General features: G+C 44.4%; 1 protein-coding gene across 3 annotated transcripts; it reads right to left on the bottom strand.

Annotated features, from left to right (window-relative positions):
• Positions 1–2,542: 2,542 nt before the first annotated feature.
• CDC25A (cell division cycle 25A) lies at positions 2,543–19,751 on the bottom strand. Of its 3 annotated transcripts, none has more exons than XM_080934148.1 (15): positions 19,194–19,751; positions 18,133–18,209; positions 17,160–17,202; positions 16,386–16,422; positions 15,706–15,807; positions 13,845–13,964; positions 12,247–12,381; positions 11,685–11,759; positions 11,346–11,519; positions 9,220–9,318; positions 7,748–7,810; positions 7,554–7,652; positions 6,614–6,744; positions 4,559–4,670; positions 2,543–4,330 (listed from the first exon to the last, which is right to left on the bottom strand). In XM_080934148.1, the coding sequence occupies exons 1-15, from the start codon at positions 19,361–19,363 to the stop codon at positions 4,190–4,192; spliced, it is 1,578 nt and encodes a 525-aa protein (XP_080790274.1). In that variant the 5' UTR covers positions 19,364–19,751; the 3' UTR covers positions 2,543–4,189. The 3 variants fall into 3 exon arrangements, with proteins under 3 accessions (XP_080790274.1, XP_080790275.1, XP_080790276.1); XM_080934149.1 differs by having other exon boundaries at positions 15,706–15,804; XM_080934150.1 differs by lacking the exon at positions 4,559–4,670.
• Positions 19,752–20,096: the final 345 nt, after the last annotated feature.

The following is a 20,096-nucleotide window of genomic DNA, read 5'->3' as shown; positions in this document are numbered from 1 at the left end:
CTCTGCCCAGATCATTTCTCCCCATGTCAAACTTGGATCAAGCATCCAACCTCTTTCTGGATTCAGGACTCTCCTATGATGACCCAGCAAAGAGAAGAAGGGATAGGAAAGCAGGGTCTTCCAGCCAGAAGTTAGAAAAGTGTAGGTCTCATGGGAATTCATTGCTAGAGTTGCCCAGAGGCAATTTTTTGCTGTAAAGCAAAAAAAAAAAAAAAAAAAAAAAAAAAAAAAAAAAATTGAAGCCCAAGCTGAAGGTGGTGGTACATACCTTTCCTCCCTGCACTCTGGAGGCATATAGGCCTTTGTGTGTTCTAGGTCAGCCTAATCTACATAGATAATTGAAGCCAGATAGGACAACATAAAAATACCCTGTCTCAAAAATTACACACACACACACACACACACACTCACTCACACACGGGGTGAGTGGGCACACACCGCAATCCTCAGCATAACTTCCCTAATTTTTTGACCTGTCCTCCAGACTCTGTTGCTCTATGTTGGTGTTGGGTGAAGGAAATGTTCTTTGTGCAAGTATTTTAGCAGTAAAAGATAAAATTGACCCAGGCTGTACAAGCTCCCAGGCTCGAGCTGAGTCACTCTGACACAGGGCTCTGTCCCAGTAACTAGCTGCAATGCCATCCATCCATGAGTCCTGTCCCATATTGTACCAGTCAGGCACAAAGCAAGCTCACTAGCAGAGCTTTTTGGTAGGCGACTTTAAAGCAAGAAAGTTGGGAAAGAGTCTAGGACTTGGAACTGGAGAGCAAAGGCCTACTCCCACTTCCACGTTTTGTTAATGAGTAACGAGGAACTCAAGAACTAATGGAGCATGGGTGTTCCCATTCATAAAACGTGGGCAGTCTGCATCAGCACGAAACCAAACCAACGAACAATGGCTATGCAAAAGGCTGGGGAACAAACCAAACCCCAAGTAAGTTGATTTATGTGGGTGTTTCCAACTTATCTGGACTAGTGATTCGATTATCCTTTTAAGAATGTATTTTATCCTGAGAAAAAAGAAAGAAGATGCCCTATACCTCAGATAAATTCTTGCCCCAAATTCCAAATTCTGTTTCATACTCCCAAGTAGTTTGTGGAGTCAGACATCAAAAAGATTGAAGTGGAACTGGATCGCTCAGAGGTTAGGAGCATACTGTCTGCTCTTACAGAGATCCTAGATTCAATTCCCAACACCCACATGGCAACTCACCACTGTCTGACTCCAGCTCCAGGGAATCTGACGTCTTCATACAAACAAGCATGTATGTAAAACACCAATGCGCATAAACTGAAAGTGATTTAAAAAGAAAAGATTGAAGTGGACCCCACCCATGTCTTTGAATACACCATAAGGGGCTGGGGAGAAACAACCAAGTAAACTTGAGCTACAAGGCAGGCCCAGGCTTCAGCTCAGCTGCCCTTCTGGGAAATATGTGCAACATAACTGTGAGGGAACTAACCCAGGGACACCATCACCATCTGGTGGCCACAATGCAGCTATGGCAGCAGTCACAGCCTGAAGTGCTGACTGAAATCTGAGAAGACAATGGAGGCTCTCGGACAGCTGAGGAAGTGTCCTAGGGTCACAGGAGGGACTGTGCTGTTCTGGGAGCCCTAGTTCAGCCAAGCTGCTCTGCACTTCTAGGAGCCTCTGCTTGCCCAAGGTCTTAAGGTCCTAACACGGAGCCGAGGAGGATCCCAGGTCACCCCCTGGCCTATCTGCTGTCAGTTTCTACCTGCCTTTTTCACCTCCTCTGGCTGTTTTGACGCTCTACATCCGCCAGGGATTACTTGGGGCAAGTTGCTGTTTATAGCCTGGCTACTTCCCTACCGCAGCCCTCAGATCCATCCCAGCCATCAGTTAGTTACCTGGCTAAACCACTGCGCAGACCCACCCTGGCATATAGTCCTCACCTTTCAATATTTCCTTTGCAATATCAAAAAAGTTGTCTTTACAGTCCTTATGAAGTTTCTCTCCTGTTTCCCCAACACCTGCTACTGTTCAGGGACGGGGGCATGTGTAACTGAGTCTTACTAAGGTGATCAGGCTGGTCTTGAACTTCATATTCTCCTACCTTGGCCCATAAGTGTTAAAGTTGAAGAAATTTACACATAAAAAAATTAACTTGTGAACACAGGTGCCACGGACTATATGTGGAAGCCAGAGAACTCAGGAGAGCTGCTTCTCCATCACGTGGGGCTGGCCTTGACTTCCCATAAAGACTAGGCTGTAAGACCACACGGAGTCAAAATTAATAGTTCTCATGACTCTGGCTGGCCTAGAGCTCAGAGCCCATCTGTCTACATAGGATGAAAGGTGTGCACTGCTCTCCCTAGGTAAGCAAGACCATTTCATCCTGTCAGAGTACCTGTTTGGGGGGACTGTTCAGCTCTTCCTAAAGGCAAACTCAGTCTTTTTTTTTTAATCCTCTTGAAGAAATATGGCTGGCATAGTTTAGTTATGTGACCCTGGAACCCTAAAGGGTAATGAAGCTCCCATTTGATTATATTAGAAACTAGGCAGAGAACATGGGTTCAAGATCACTTTTATTTGCAGAGCCTGTAACAGTTGGTTAACAACGCTAGCTGAACTGGTACAATCTAGAAGCCTCCTCTTTGAAGGCATTCAACTAACAGAAGAATCTCTAAAAACCAGACCAGGGACCAACTGGGACATACTTCAATACACTGGGGGAAGAGGCTGCTCATTCCCTTGCTCTTCACATATTTTCAAACAAGATTTGTTTTATAGCCAAATGCAACTCAAACTTCTAACAAAGCAACTAGCCATCTTCAATATCACTGATTCCCTCCCCACCCCCAGAATAGAAAGCAGAGGTAAGAGGGGAGACTCTTCCTAAGAAGAACCTGGCTAGACCCCAAGGAGCAGAGATGGCAAGGAGGCTGGTGCCCAAGGATACCAACAGTCAGGCACCCAAACAGGCTGTGCAGAATCAAAGCAGCCTGGCCCCTCAGATGGGAGATGTTCCCAAGAGCCTCACTTCCACGGGGTTAGATTAGGGGGTAACTGATGTGATTCACCACGCTCTGTCCCTCAAATTAAAACATGATAAACCCATAACATTTGACTTCAAAATTTTCTATGCCCACCTGAGAAATTCTACAGTCTGTAGGCCAGGATCCACTCCTCCCACCTAACAACCTGGGCTTCCCACCCTCTGCTCACCCTTGGGTGCCCACCCAACACTGATTGGATACTCTGACTCATAAAATGACTTTTCTTTTTCTTTCTTTTTTTTTTTTTTAGGGACATTCAGTGGGCATGCTCTGTGGACTCCTACTCCCACCTTGAGGTACACTACTGAGGTGGGGAGGGGGAAGGGGTGGGCTGATGGAAGCTGCCTGAAGCGCCTTCCTGTGACTCCTACACCAGCCACTGTCATGGGGACCTGGGCTGAGGAGGAGTTCAGACAAGACTGTCCCCAAGGGACACCACAAAGGGCAGAAGTAGGTCTGGGAAGGTTATGTCCTGCAGCCAAACCTGGATCTGGTGCAGGCTCTTACCAGCATCTCAGTCCTTGACTGGAGTAGCAGCAATACCAGTCTACAGCGCCTCCTAGGGGTGACTGAGCTCCTTGCGCTGTTCACAACTTAACAGGTTTGCCTTTTTTTTTTTTTTAAATACCTGCCCCATTTCTTTTTTTCTTTTAAATTAAAAGTAGAGGTAGTTCCTAGGATGATAAAACTCTACCTAGAATGGCAGTATTTTGACTTAATGAAGCAGTAAAGTAAAAGTCTTGAGGAATTAAAACAATAATAAAATAATCGATGAAGCTGAATAAATTAAAAGTCAAGAGTCATCCATGAGGACCTCTCCCTTCCAGCCTATCTTTGGTATTTGGCCAGCAGCACTTCGGTGGCTTCTCTCCCCTCATGACAGGCCTGGGTGCTTCTTCAGGGGATGCTCAGTCAGCAGCCTTACATGGTGTTCCAGACTATAGATTCCAGTCTGTGCTGTGCTTGTCCAGCTTTGGCACAGTCCTGACAGAAAGAAGAGTGTAGCGGCGGGATTTCCTGGGCTCCAACCTGGGAGTGTAGGAGACAGGTTCAAGGGATGGAAGGCCCAGGTCTCCTCCAAGTACCGTACAGCTGGCCCTTTGCTTACTGCTCTGCAGCAAAGGGAAGGGACAGGGCAGTGGGAAGCTCAGGTCGCTGCCATTTGGCTTCAGAGCTTCTTCAGGCGACTGTACATCTCTCTTTTGCTTTTTTCCCCTGCCCAGGTCCTGCTTTTGGTGCGGAACTTCTTTAGGTCTTCTTTAAAGTCTTCATGGTGCATTGGTCGGTAGCTGGGGGGTTCACAGTAAGACTAAAGGAATATGAGAGGACATGGTCAAGACCTGCCTGCCTCACATCATCTGGCATCCTCTGCCTGCAGCTGCAAGGCTGGGAAGGCAACAAGCAATGCCATTGCCACAGGAGCCTGGTACTTAGCAGACGCATATCACGTCCCCAGACCAGACCCCGGCAAGCAGCAGCCACAGCTGACCCTTTAGACCAGCATGGGGATGTGGGGACATGTTCCCAGACATCTCACCTGGCATTTCAAAAAGAACTCCTTGTATCCCCCCTTCAGGACATACAGCTCAGGGTAGTGGAGTTTGGGGTATTCATTGCCAAGCCTATCTCTTTCTCTCACATATCGGCACCTAGTGAAGAGGAAGGAAGGGCAGTCAGGTCTAGGGAGCAGAAGACAACACAGGTGGCGTCCAGGCACTCCTTCCACCTGCCTCCTGCTGACAGCACCTGCAGCAATAGCTTTGAGCCAGCTTGCTCTCCATTCTGTCCTATGGTCCCGCATTCAGCTTTCACCTAAATAGAATTCTTCCTTCTTGTGCCTTTAAACAGACTACACCTTCTACTTCCCCAGTAGCTACTAGAACCTTGTGCCGTGTTATCTCTCTTTGCACTCTGCCCAAGTGATATGCAAGCTGTAGTTTAGTGTCCCACAGTGTGTGCTGCCTCCCACACCTGTCACCCCACTCCAGTGTCCTGTCCTCTGCCCAGGAGCTTCTACCTTTGACCTCATTTTGAAGGACTTCTGAAATTTTGCACAATTCTTAAGTTTTTTATGTGCTTCTCTGCTTCCTATCTACTCTCAAATGTGACCTCCACAAAGGTGGAGCTTTGTTATATTTTAACTTGTAAAATAACAAATAAGAATCTTGAGAGTGGGTGCAAGTCTCCACTACCTCCATGTGTCATGTGTGAATATTCAGGTCCTGCTCAAATGTTACCTTTCATGTGTTAAATGTGGAGTGGTTTTCTGTTTTTTTTTTTTTTTGGTAACAGCATCTCACTATGTCACTGTGTAATCTAGACTGACCTTAAATCTGAGTGCTGAAACTAAAGGCATGTGCCATCATACCTGCCCTCGAACCCAGGACTTCACTAATACTAGAGAAGTGCTCTCATCTGACCTGAGTCATACTCAGAGCCCAACAGTGAGTGAGTTTGCTTTTTTTCAGGTTCTCATGCAGCTCAGGCTGGTCTTAAGACTCCCAATCCTCTCGCCTTAGCTTCCCAGGGCTGGAGTAAGACATGCCCCACTATGCCAAATGCTGTTTTAGAATATCACCACTGTATCAACATTTACAGAGTAAGATCTTCAGACTTTTCTGTCTTTTGCTTAAGGAACTGCTTGATATTTAAAGGATGTTATAAGACTAGTAAGTAGGACTCAATATAGTGGGGGAAACTGGAAGAACTAAAGTAAAAAAAAAAAAAAATCAATAAAGAACCATTTGGAAAGAGTCATTTGGAAAGAGGCTGAACCCATGGTGATATGTAAAGACTGGTACTACTACAAGACTCAACTGGAGAAACCTGAAAATCATTTGCAATCGAAATGTAAAGGTTAAGTCCATAACTACATTCATGAAATGTTTGGGCTGGGTGGTGGGGTCATGGACCTTTATTTCCAGCACTCCAGAGGCAGGTGGATCTGAGTTGGAGGCTAGCTTGGTCTACAGAGTGAATTCCAAGACATCCAAGGCTCTATAGAACCCTTAAACTCCTCCCCACCAAAAAAAAAAAAAAAAAAAAAAAAAAAAAAGGGGGGGGGATAGCAAGATGGGTAAAAGTTACTTGCTGATCTGAGTTTGATTTCAGAAATCCACATGGCAGAACACACTCCCTCAAGTTGTCTTCTAAACCGTACATACACACTATGGTGTGGTACTCTCACAGAATAGAAAATATATATAGTAAGCATAAAAAAAGTCTCTTTGGTCAGGTGCCTACAGGAGGCAGAGGCAGGTGGATCTGTGAGTTTGAGGCCAGCCTGGTCTACAGAGTAAGTTCCAGTATAGTATAGGGCTACACAGTAAAACTGTTTTTTTGGGGGGGAGGGGCTTATTGAAAGGCAAATCACTGAATAGGAAGTACAACTAAGGGAAACTATGTTATAAAGGGAATCATAGTTTTCACAAAAGGCACATATACCATAACGTGTAGCCTGAGGCACTAGAGTGACTTGTGATCTGTGCAATAGGATGCCTGCTATGCTAGTATTATGACATATGCCCCCAGCAAAGAAGGCACACACTACTGTTCTCCACTGTCGTGAATCCTTATTCTTTATGGTACTCACATTCGAGGGCCTCTTTCAGAAGAAAACTCACAGTGGAATACAACAATGACACGCTTGCCATCAGTAGGCACAATAGGGTTTTTGAGTAAGAACTCCTCAACCTCCTCTTCCATGTGCAAGTTCACAGCACCCTGTGAAGACAGCAGACATTGAGTACCTGCTAAACCACACCTGAAGTCAGGACTCAGCAGAAAGCCAGCTTCTGAGACCAATTTGTGATTCTGTAGGTCTCAAGGCACAACAGTACAGTAGTCCTCCTGCCTTTGATATCTCAATGAAGCTTTCTTTGTAGGTTTATATTCTTTGGCCATTCAACAACACATATGACAATTGGAAATGGTAATTTCTAAATGTCACTTCATAAAGTCAGAAGCTAATCCGCACTCACCACATTTACATACTGCTAAAATGATGTGACCAGCTCCTTTCTTTCTGGAAATCTGTGTTCCAACATGTCCCTTCGCAAGGTAGGTGGGCTGACTGAACAGCCGATATATGGCACAGATATTAGGATACATTGCCAAACTGGCTTCTTCTAGTCAGAAGCTCTGGGATGCTCAAATGTTCATATTTAAGTATCTCAAATGCTGTGGAACTCTTTGTGGGCACAATGAATAGCTTAGACAGCAGGAATGCCACCTAGAAATGTTCTGAAACAGGACAGTATGAGGGAGTAAAGTGGAACTGGTGGGAATATTCACTGGTTCATGTTCATCAGCTTGTTTTAAATTCTCACTGTCAGGCAAGAGATGTCATCCTACTTTCTAAGACTCCTAAATAAGTTTCAAGAATCCAAACTTACTTGGGGGATTGGGGATTTAGCTCAGTGGTAGAATGCTTGCCTAGCAAGCACAAGGCCCCAGGGAAGAATAACAATGGCAAACCCAACCAAACAACCCAACCAACCAACCAACCACCACCAACAAAAAAGAACCCAAACCTTGATGTGACCGCCTTCATATTCATATGGGTATCGGCAGTCAATGATAACAAACTCTTCAATGAGATTGGCAAACTTGCCATTCAGAACAGATGCCATCTATTAAGAGAAAGGGAGGAGGGTGTCATTTGTTGGCTGCCAGATAACAAGATTCCAATTCCCCAAGCGCAATGGGTTCCACAAGCCTGACTTACAATTTCTGGAGAAATATATTTCAAATCCTGATGCTTCCCAGAGACTGTATGAAAGAGATAACCCTTTAGAAAAGGAAAAAAGGAAAACAAGATATTTAGGGAAATGTGAAAGCTTCCAAATATTAAAGTTTATCCTGCTGCCTGGTTGGTAGGAAGCAGCTCAAAAAACAAACCCAGAAACAAACAAGCAAATATTGTATGCTAATTACTTTTCTACACACTTAACTAACACTAGATATTTAATTATTATTGTTTAAGGAGACATGTTTACATTATGCAGACCACTTAGCTTCAAACTCAGAAATGTACCTGCTTCCGGGAAGTTAAGTAAATAAGTCACTATGCTTACCCTCTGAGACAGTCTTACTACATGTATAGACCATTGGAACTAGTAATCCTGCATCTAGATTTGAACACAGAAATCACAGGTGATTTCCTTCTTCCCCTGGTTTTTTTGTTGTTATTGTTTTGCTTTGTTTATTAAGATAGGGTTTCTCTGTGTAGCCCTGGCTGTCCTGGCAGAGGCAGGTGGGTCTCTGAGTTCAAAGCCAGTAGGGGCTACCACATGAGTTCCAGGCCAGCCAGGGCTACACAGAGAAACCCTGTCTCAAGCAACAAACACATGCAGTGAGGAGAGGAGGTATGACTCAGGGCTGTAGAAACGGCCTTTGGGAGGAGGACACAAGTTCAAGGTCATCCCCAGCCTGAGTATGAGTGTGAGGCTCTGTAACAAACACAGAGTGAGCATGGCACTGTGTGCTGCACACCCACCACTGGGGGTAGAGGCAGGAGAACTGTCAGGGTAAATAGTGAGACCATGCCTTGACATGAGACGACTGGCTCATGAGTACCCACTTGCTCAGGATGGGGTAGGTAGTAAAAAACGGAAAAACCACCCTGGCCCAAGCTTAACAAGATGAATGCCTCAGTGCTAATTAGAGAAGAGCTGGATGAATTAAGAGCTTACCCACCACTGACCAACGGCTTCAACTCAAGCCCGAGCTTACACAAACTCCCTTCAAACTCCCTGCTCGTTCCTCTTTTTTTTTTTTTTTTTTTTTTAAAAAAAAAGACAGGATCTCTCTCTATAGCCTCACTGTCCTTGAAGTTACTGTATAGACCAGGATAGCTTCAAGCTGTCTGCCTCTAAGATTAAAGGTAGGGGCCATCATGACCAGTTGCCTGTTTGCCCAAAACCCCCCACCTGACTGATGTGCCAACAGCTCAGGCTTTCCTAGACAAACCCATACATGGGTCAGAGTGAAGGGGGTAACCACACAGGAAATCATGGAGCCAGCAACAGTCTCATGACCAACATATACCTCATCCCAAGAAGTTCAATTTGTCCCTTATCTTTTACTTTAAACCTTGGAGGCACCCTAAGGGGCCGCCTTGTGAAAGAAGACTAAGTATGTGGGGTTCTAGCACGCCTTGCCAACACCAACTAGAGTAATTCTGCTTGCAGTTGTTACCTTGGAAAAATCCCCTATAAGATCTCTTGGGTCACTGTCCAAAATGTTCTCAATGGTTCCTTTGGGAGAAGATGTCAAGGACAGAGACTGGTGTAGTAGCTGTAACAAATCCAAGGTAAAGAATGAGACCAAGGTTTTGACTGAAAGTCCTAAAACCTTTACCATGACAGAAGGGGAGACTGAAATATGAATGCCTATAGTAAGCAAAAGATCTGGTACTGTGACTGAATTAGAAGGAAAAAAGATAGCTCCATACTATTTACTAACTAGTTGAATTTCTCTAAATACCCCCCTATCTTTCTGGAGACAGGGTTTCACCATGTATCTCTGGCTGGCCTGGAACTTGTTAATGTAGACCAGGCTTGTCTCAAACTCAGAATCCACAGGGATTACCACCAGCACCTTTTCTTTTTTACTGTTCAATGAAACTGTTGAGCTGATATCAAGAGGTATGACATAATCCCAGAGGCAGGAGGACTTTCACAACGTTGAACCTAGTTCTACAATGTTGAACCTAGCCAGGGCTACACGGCTAGAATTTGCCTTAAGTATAAAAATTAAAAAACAAAAACCAAAGCAAAACTTACTGCTATAACAGAAGATCATTGTCATGTGTCTCACAAAATAACACATAATTACTTCATCCCAGTAGAGCTCCTGAACTTCTGATAAGGGTTTTGTAAAAAAACAAAATTCAAGTTATAAAGACCATTTGGATTGCTTCTAAACAAATAGCCTTCTGTGATTCTGTTCAACAGCTAAGGAACCACGAAGCATGCCTGAGAACTGTAATCTAGAGGCAATGGCAGTAAGATAGGACTTCAAACCATTTCTCTCTACCAAGGACAGCAGTAGACTTTTTAAAGACACACACAATAAGGTCAGTATGGTGGCTTAGAGGGTAAAAGTACTTGTATGTGCCTGACAGCAATCCTGGAAACCCATGGTGGAGAGAGAACCAAGGCTGGAAAGTTGTTCTCTGACCCTCACACATGCCATAGCACACACAGGACTTATACCACAATAGTATTTAAAAGAAGAAGGGTTAAGGTGGGTGGGCACATTAAAAACTCTTCCCAAGCCCAGCTGTCAGGTTAGAGTAGAGACCCAGATAGCACTCTTTGCTGGTCAATTTTTTTTTTTCATTAAATAGGAAACAGAAGTGCCAGGTGGTGGTGGTGCACACCTTTAAATCCCAGCAGTAAAGAGACAGAGGCAGACAGATCTGTCCTTTGTTTAGCAATATCAAGAAGCTGGAGCCATTTTATTTCATAGACAAGTTCTTGTACACACAAACACACACACACACACTTAATAAAACAAAAGTTCTGCTCCCATGCCTTGCTACCATGCTTCCCTTCAGTGGTGGTAACAACCTTAAGCCAAAACAAATTTCTTTCTCTAAATTGCCTTAGTTATGGTGTTTATCACAGTAGTCTAAAAGAAACTAATACAAACACCTAAAATAATCAGAAATTTACCAAGTACTACTCAGAAACATCGAACGAATGCACCTCACACACTGCTATTGAATACACAATTCTGAAAAACTATTCTGTCTCTGAAAGATTATCTAGGGGATAAAAAAACAGTATTGGGTTCTATAGACCAGCTGGAACCTCTAAATATGACTAGTGACTCAAGTTCTTTAACAAGACAGACAAAAAGATAGAACAGGTATTCAAAGATAACAGTCTGATGGGTGGTGCATACCTATAACCCAAGCACCAGGGGCAGAGGGTCACAAGTTCCAGGCCACCCTGAAACAAACTCTGCCTCAAAAGGCAAAGCAAAATAAAAGGCTAGTAACAAATGACACAACTCCCTAAATAAAAAACAAGCAGAACAAAAGGAAACTAAAGTAGTACATCTTGCTAGGCAGTGGTGATGCACTCCTCTAATCCCAGCGTTTAGGAAGCAGAGGCAATTGGATTTCTGAGTTCAAGGCCACCCTGGGCTACAGAGTGAGTACCAGGGCAGCCAGAGTTATAGAGAACCCTGTTTATAAAACAAAACAAAACAAAAGAGTAGTAAGGCTTGGCAAGGACAGAACGAAAAAGTAGAAATGTTTAGAACTGAACTGTTTAGACTGTTATCACTCTAGATCAAGGGAGGACTTAACTAACCTGCGTCGGCTCCAGAACATCTGCTTTCACGGGACTGGCCACACTCTTCCTCCGCTTTGTACTTCGAGGAGACTCTTCATGAGATCTGTCTGCTCGCTTCAACAATGACCTAGTACTCGAGCTGCTGGTGGAGCTGCACGGGGAAGGGGAGTCAAACAGTCCGCATCGATCGGCCTTAGGGTGAAAGAGACAGATCCACCTTAGATTAAAATCTAACCACTTGAAGGGCAACTAGTCTAAAACCCAGGCCCTAAGCCCCATGTTGTTTCAGTCAACATAGTTAAGGACTACTTTGTTTAATGCTCAGCTCCTCAGAACTCCACATACCAAACAACTTACAAGGTTTGTAGGTCTTCTCATGACAAGGGGAGCTGTCCAGAGGCTTGCCATGCATGATGGGGTCTCCTCATCATTCTAGAGGAAGAGAAAACTGCTTTTACATAGATCCAGCGGAGGGGCTGGGAAGAAGAAAAAGATCCAGCTGACTAAGTGCTTGCAGGTAACTCTCCTAAGAAATGCCAGACAAGTCTAGATAGCAATCCTTCTGTTGAGCATCCCGAATGTTGAGATTACTGGCATGTAACAGCAGGCAGGCTAGTACGAGAAATTGATTGAGCCCAAGGCCTTGCATGCCCCAAGCACCCGCTTTAGTGCTATGCTATATCTTAGTTCCAGAAATATCAACACATTCCTCCTTCCCTATTCCTAAGACTGGTTAGTGTCCCTCAGGGTAAGAGAGAAGATCCTACCAGTCTTATCTGACCTCCCACCCTGCTGGATTTAGTCAGGAAGAAGAATCAATGAACTCTTATAAAATGAACTATCAAGGAACTGTTTATTTGGGAGGCTTCAGCAGGGTGGTTAGAATGATTGGGCACATCCACCCACCCACAAATGGTACCTTCAGATTCTCTCCATCCAGAAGGTCTATGAAGCCATCATCCTCATCAGACAAAATGGCTTTTATAGGTGACTGGGTTGTAAAAAGAGGACTAAAATTTCCTGATTCACTAATGTCACTTTCATTTGAAGACAGCTGAAAGACAAAATTAGCAAGAACTCTAGACCACTTTGATTGCTTAGGTGGACTGCTTAAAGAAAAAGGAATAGTGTACATGTGCACTGTGTGAACCTGGCAGCCTGAGAGGTCAGAGGAGGACACTAGACTCCCTGGCTCCTGAGCTCTTCTTGCAGGGAGAACTAAGGTTATATCTGTACCAGTGAAGGCTGTGATCACCTAAACCCGTTGAAAATACAAGTGTCTATGGAGATCACAAAACAGCAGACCAGAGAAAGTCCAAGAATACCTATGTAACTCCAGACAAATGGGAAGAAATGGATTTCATTCTAAGCTCTACCCTACTCCTTTATTATTTCAGGAGACAAGGCAGTCAAGGATGAGCTAAAACCTATGAACCTCTTTCTTTCACTTCCCAAACGCCGAGATCATAGGTGCACACTACCAAGTTTGGCCTCTAGAAACCTAGCTCTTCCTTAGGATTAAAATGAAAGCTGGGGTCAGAAAGATAATTCCATGGCTTAGGTATCATGTTGATCCTAAGCCTCTGGCCTCCTCGGGCAGCTAAATGCATGTGCACATACCACACTGCTCCAAAACATTTTAAAAAGTGGTTTGAATTAAAATGATTGCTGTCCAGTTTTTAAATGAGGGATTATGATGTCCTAGACAACAAGAAAATACTTACAACTATAATCCCACTTAAGCCACAGCATACACTTTGCTAGCATTCATCTTGCCTCAGCCCCAGGTGTAGCTGGGACTACATGTGTCAACATAGCCAAATAATCCTTTGCTTTTTGTTTCTTAAAAGGAAACTGATGCTTAAGAGGTACCAAAATCATACATACACCTCATCTACTCACCACCCTACCTTGGGATCCAATTTGTTGTAGTGGCAAACACCTGTGAACCTAGAGGCAGGAGCATTAGGAGTTCAAAACTAGCTTTGACTACATAGCAAATTTGAGGCTAGCCTAGGGATTTAAAAGTTCTTCTCAAAAAAAAAGAAAAACAAAACAAAACAAAAAACAAATAACAACAAAACCGCCAATCTAAACAAAAGCCAAACCAGTAAGATAAGCGCTGGCTTTTTAAAAGTCTGCATCCTCAGCATCTGTAACTTTAGGTGCTTTTAATGATCAGGCAATTACAGAACATCTTAGCATTCTGATTCCCAAATGTCTACCAAAAATATTGTTTCAAATATATTTTCAAACTGTTGTCATATACTGAGGAATCTATAGTTAAATTCTAGCCTTTTTACATGTCCTTCAAGGAATATATCAACTTCTCTAATGAAACTTTCCAATCTGCAAAATGACTCTTGGTCCTCTTCCCTCTACCTTCCAAATGCTTGGGTTATAGGCATACACCATAGGCTGAGCATGAATAAGTTGCATACTGATACAACACACACATGCCATGTTGCAAATTCTCTTCCCATAATGAATTCCCAGTGTGAAAGCCAAAACACATACCATCCGAGCTGGGGCTGAGTTCTGCCTGTGTGCAAAGGGATCTTTACTCTCCTCATGAACATGAGCACTCAGGCAGCCACGAGATGCAGGTCTTATTGGCTTTTTAAATTCAAATGCTTCCTGCAAAACAATAGATTTGAAATATTTTCTACTGTCCATAAAAGGAATTCTAAGGCTGGTGAGGTGGCTTGGCAGGTAAGTACACTTGCTGAGAAGGCTGATGTTCAGGATTCCATCCCCAAGCCCCACAAAGTGGGAAGAGAACATCCTTCTGAAAGTTGACCTGTCTTCCACACATGTACTGGCGAGATCCAACCTGCAGGCTTTCTCTTTAACTAAATAAAATTAATGAAAACTTGAGGCTAGAGAGACAGCTTAGCAGTAAAGAGTAGAGGTTTGATTCCTAGTACCCACAGGCTGGCTTACAACCATTAGTAATTTGTTTTAGGAGATCTGACACCTTCTTCAGGCCTTTGTAGGCACCAGGCCCATACATGGTACACAGACATACACCAAAGCAAAACATCCATATGCAGAAAAATGCATGCCTCTCTTTAAAAGTTATATAAGCATGCTTGTTATTAAGTACTAAAAACAGTAGCTGCTAATATAAGTTTTTATTACTAAGTACTCTTTTGAACATAAGCTTATCTAATCAAATACAACCTGACTTCCTATTTTACAAGAAAACTATATCTACAGGCTAAATGGTGTGCTTAAGATCTTGAAGCCAGATGGGCTAGAGAGATGGCTCAGAAGATAAGAACACTGACTGTTTTTCTAGAGGTCCTAAGTTCAATTACCAGCAACCACATGGTAGTGGCTCACAACCATCTGTAATGAGATCTGATGTCCTCTTCTGGTGTGTGTGTGTGAATACAACAATGTACTCACACATAAAATAAATAAATCTATAAAAGAAAAAAAAAAAGATCTTGAAGCCAGATAGGACAACTCCATTAAGTTACTTAATTTATGCTATTGTTTCTTTGCAGCAAAGCTTCTCAGAAGGCAACCTTGAGAGAAGTCAAGTTTGAGTCAAGAGCCAGACATACAATTTTGGTCTGGTAGAACCAGGGGTTGACAAACTGCCCCAAGCGCACAGGGAGGGAATCCATTTGCACAGAATACCTCATGGGGTCTCCCAAAGTCGCTAAACAAAACCTACTTTCATACAGGACATAGGTTTTGAATGAACTTAGAGATTGTAAGGGTCATCAACTGGTATTTTAGCAGGGAATGGGAAACAACAAATATATGGAAAGAGTAAAGGAGGTGAGCCAACCAGTCTGTCCAACTGACCTAGACAAGACACCCTATACGATTAAAGAGAAAGCCAGGCAGGGGGCACAGAGACGTGTGGATGAACCACATCATCCTCAGAGCAACCATTTTAGATATCCTCTGATCCCATAGAACTGAATGGCTCTGGATTTTATTTTAGCCTATCACTCCAGTATTTATAAATGTGGCAGATATTCATCACAGGAAATAAGGTACCAAAAAAAAAAAAAAAAAAAAAAGGTGCTTAGTAAAATCAGGTACTGTTCTAAATTCTCTATATATGTAATCTTATAATTTCTAAAAGGCCATAATAGATATTCCTACCTTACAAAAAAAAAAAAAAAAAAAAAAAAAAACCCAACAACCAAAACAAGAAACCCACAAAGGAGCCTAACAAAACTCAGTATTCACAAATTGAAGTAGAACCAAGATTCAAATTCAGATTTTTCTACTAAAAGGCCAGGTGTGTCTTTCTGTGTCTTAGTCACCGAGACAGCAGCCCAGTCATGTTCCTTGTAAGCTGCTGACACTTAGGTTTCACTTCCAGCCTAGGTTACCATGTTGATGCTCCGCTTACATTTTCTTTATTCTCATCCTGGTCGATGAGCTGAAAGATGTCATGGTCTAGAGAGTCAGAATGGCTCCTCTTCAGTGCTGGACTACATCCCAAGAGCTTCTGCTACCAAAGTAAAAAAGAGAAATTGAGTTCAGAGAGAGACACAATAGGAAACTCAGTTTTTGTTTTTTTCTTTTTTGGAGATAAGATCTCACTTTGAAGTCCAGTTTGCCCTTTAACTTGAGATGATCTTCCTGCCTCAGCCTCCCAATTGCTAAGATTACAGGTTTGACCTATCATACCCAGCTAAAACCTTAATTCTTAAAGAAATGAAGTGGGGTTTGGGATAAGTAGCTTACCACCACATACTGCAGCAGGTAACCCAATAAATGTGCCCAGGGCTCCTGCTCTAACTAACCATACAAGACCTATAGCTCTCTTGGCAGATGTAATATAGTGCCATAACAACCCCCTAGGAACATTGGCATAAATAACATTTCCTGGTTTGATAAAACTGAGATTGAGTACAAAGTCCACAAGAGGCAACCACTGCTGAAGTTCCTCTGGGTAATGCCCTTCCTGCCTGTGTCTTTACAGGAATGTAGAAAAGCAATGACCACTTCCTCAATGTAGGGAAACTGGTGTGGACCGATGGAGCAATTTACAGGTAGGTATTAGCTCAAAACACCAACGAAACTTACAGGTAGGGAATTTATTCTCCTCAGGGAAGTTTCAAGGCTGTAATGAGATCAAAAGGTAAATATAAGAATAGAGATATTTATATGAGCATATTCATATTGTTCAACCTATAGTAAGGGGAGGAAGACAGGCAGGTCAGGTTCATTGTAGCATATGCAATAGTGTTCCCTGGTCTCAGAAGCACACTAGATTGAAAAAACAAACAAACCAACAAACAAACCCATAATGTCTCCTAAAATACATACATCCACTCATTTAAGGTTTTAACATCAAGAAGTAGAGCAGGGGAAATTAGAGCTAAAGTCCTGCAACTGCTGACGGGATGCAGCATTCATCCCCATCAGTGTCCCCAGCATCCAAGCAATTCACTAGGAGCAGCTAACTGCAGGCTCCAGGCCACTGTTTGAAGAACTTCACTCAAAAATTACAGGAGCCATAGCACACACTTTAACCCAGCACCCAGGAGGCAGGCAGGCTGATCCAGTTCCAGGCAGGCCTGGGCCTTGTAATAAGATTCCATATCAAAAACTAACAAACAACCGTCCTTCATCTTCTCTTTTGGGGTTCTAGGGCCTCACACACCACACGAGCACTAAGCCACGTTTGCACTTTTTATTTTGAGACAGGGTTTTACTAAACTGCACAGACAGGCCCTTCAGTCTTTGATCCTTTTGCTCTAACTTTCTGAGTAGCTGAGACTGCAGGCCTGTGCCACTAGGCTTACTTAAGGAAAACTTTCCTTCTAAGTAGAAAAATTTAAAGTAGCGAATACATACTTTTCTTTACTGTCCAAGGGCCCAGGAGAATCTAGACAGAAACCTTTGAGAAATAAAAACAAAATTCTTAGAAAATAATACACATTCTGGTGTTAGGCAACATTTTCTAAGTATATCCATGGATCCTCTTCTATTTGCAAATACCATCAAGAGAAACATGATTGAAGAGGCCAACTAATATCAAGATTGATTGATTTTTCAGATAGTATCGACCCCTATAACTTTTTGGAGTTATTTTATTTTTAGGGGTAGGAAAAATACAACCAGCCAAGTTCAGTTCCAAGAGGCCCCATCTGGTATATACAGTAAAACCGTATCTTTAAAAAAAAAAAAAAAAAAAGTCTTAGAGAGATGGTTCAGAAGAGCACAAGAGGACCCGTTCAGTTCCCAGCAACCACATGCTAATGCCTGTAACTCAGTTCCAGTGGGTCTGACACCCTCTCCTGGCCTTCAAGGAAAGTATGCGCCATGTGCGCTCAACATCCACACATAAAAAAGCACACACTGAAAAAAAGAAATGGAATAAAGACTTGGCACTTTTTATAAATTGCCTCAGAAGCTCCCTCTGTACTGCACTGAAGGGTGTTTGTCATTCCACACCATCATTTCTATGTGTACCGTTACCAATTAAATTCCTAGGCAAGACACTTCCCAATGGCTGACTCCAGATGAATGATGAAGGCTGACTAGTCAGCGGAATGGTGGCCCATGCCTTTAACCACAGCACTCAAGAGGCAAGAGACCAATGTGATCTACATAGTGAGACCCTGTCTCAAAATAAATAAATTTTTTAAAATAAGGGGCTCTGTGGTTAATAGCACTTGGTGCTCCTGTAAAGGGGCCAAATTTAGCCCCCAGCAACCATCAGGCAGCTCACAATGGCCTGTAACGCCAGCTTCAAGGACTCTGATGCCTTTTGAACACACACCTACACACATGAGTGCATATATACACATAAACAAAATAACAATACCTGAATCAGTCGATTCAGAGGAGCCCATTCTCTGTAGACTGCTGCTATTTTTCCCGTCTGTTGGCTTCTCATAGTCACTGAAACCAAGAGAAATACCTCCACATGAGCAGTTTCTAGTTAAAAGGTCGAATACAAGAGATGGGCCATGAAGTAGCCAGGCTGCCACAAACCATCTTTGAGAGACCAAGCCAAGGACACCCTATACTCACACTTGGCCACCCAGAATACCTCAGTTGGCATTTAAACAAAGAAAGAAGTGAGTGGCTTGGCCTTGGGCTACACTGTAAGACATGCCTGTGGCAAAGGTTGGGTTGTTTCCTTAAATGAGAACCTCAGTCTGAGGTGCTATGCTAGGTCAAGGTGACTAGGCCAAGGAGTCCCAACTTTTCGGGATTTGGAAAAGTCCTAAAACACGTTTAGGAGACGAGATGCCCAACACCGAAGGAAAATTAGCTTCACTAAAAATAGTGGGAAGCATTTTTGTTAGTGGTGTAGGGCTACTAAGTCCACTAAGATTTCCAATATAGAAAAGTTAGGTTAAAAAGTGAGAGCTGTAAAAAGGTAAATGGGGAGCTATAAGAAACGTGCTGGCCAAGTGGCTGCATAGATTTTGCACAAATGCAAGAAAAGAAAATGCCATGTCCCTTTGTTGAGAAGGAACAAAGCTTACAGGAAACTAAGATCCGGCGCGGGTGGTTCAGCAAAGAGTGGTAATGAAGGCCTAGGAGGACCCATTTTCTGCCCCCTGTAAGGGTAAGATTCCAGACTTTTCTGGAATAGAGACAGAGTAGAGAGAAATCTGAAAGGGGTGAACAAGACAGGATATCCTGCTGGCTTCTCTGATCTCCGGTCTGGCTCGGGCTGAGGATAGCCCTGGACTATCCGAACGGCCTCTCCCGCCCAACATTCCGCCCGGGGGGGAGGGTGCACATGGCGGGCCCTGGCCAGGCCATCCTGGATCGGAGCATCAGAACCAGGTGGACAGACTCTGCTTCCGGCTAGATCATCCCGAGAGCCGACCAGAGGCCAGCGGCCTGGGGCATCCCTCTCCGGTCTCTCACCTGCCCAGCCCTACCAGCTGGTCCATGGTGACCGTCAGGTTGGTGACAGGGGACAGTCCACCAGCAGCTGACGCGCCAAACAGCACCTTCCCCGTGGGCTGCGGCACAGGAGTGGGGCTGCAAGCGAAGAGCAGGCGGCGGCGGTGGGGGGGCTCCGGGCCCAGTTCCATGGCGCCGCCGGGCCTGCCCGGACTCCCGCTCCGTCTTCCTCCGCCTCCGCTGCGCCGGGCCCCGCCCCGCTGGCACCGGCTTCAGCCGCGAGCCTCGCCACCAGCGCCCGCGGGTCAAACACAAACACGACCCCGCGGTTCAGAGACGCAGCCGCCACGGGCAGCGGCGCGGACGGGCGAGCGTCGGGGACTCGGCAGGCGCCAGGCACAAACACCGGTGCTTTCCTCTCTGTCCCGCGAGGCCCGCAGGCGGGCGGGCGCCTGCAACCTCAAGATTAAATCCAAACAAACTCCGCGGAGCGAGAGTCTTGAGGCCACCGGCCCGATGAGCTCTCCTCACTTTTTTTCTCTCCTTGCTCGATACCCGGCTCGCGGAGAAGGACCCTTCACGTCCCTCACCACCAAAGTGGCCTTAATGTTAATTGCTGCACACTCAGGATAGCCTCCGCCCCGCCCCTTTCCTAGTTGGCGCCAAACGGAATTCACCAATCAGGAAGGAAACTTCTCCTCGCTCCCGAATGACAGCTGAGCTGGACCAATGAGAAGAGAAGGAGGAAGCAGCTCGCGGGCCTCCTCGAGGTTACTCCCTCGCTCCATGGGGGCGAGGCCTGAAGAGCTGGGAGGTAGCCGAAAAGAGAAAAGAGCAGAGAAATCCACGAAACGAAGAGGGCGCTAGTCCTGACCGAAAGACCCCGCTTTTCTTTTCCAGTGGCATGCTGGGTAGTGTAGTTCC

The sequence above is a fragment of the Micromys minutus genome (genome assembly GCF_963924665.1).
Source record: "Micromys minutus genome assembly, chromosome: 21".
In the NCBI taxonomy this organism is placed as follows: Eukaryota; Metazoa; Chordata; class Mammalia; order Rodentia; family Muridae; genus Micromys; species Micromys minutus.
This window is presented reverse-complemented; position numbering and strand designations above follow the sequence as displayed.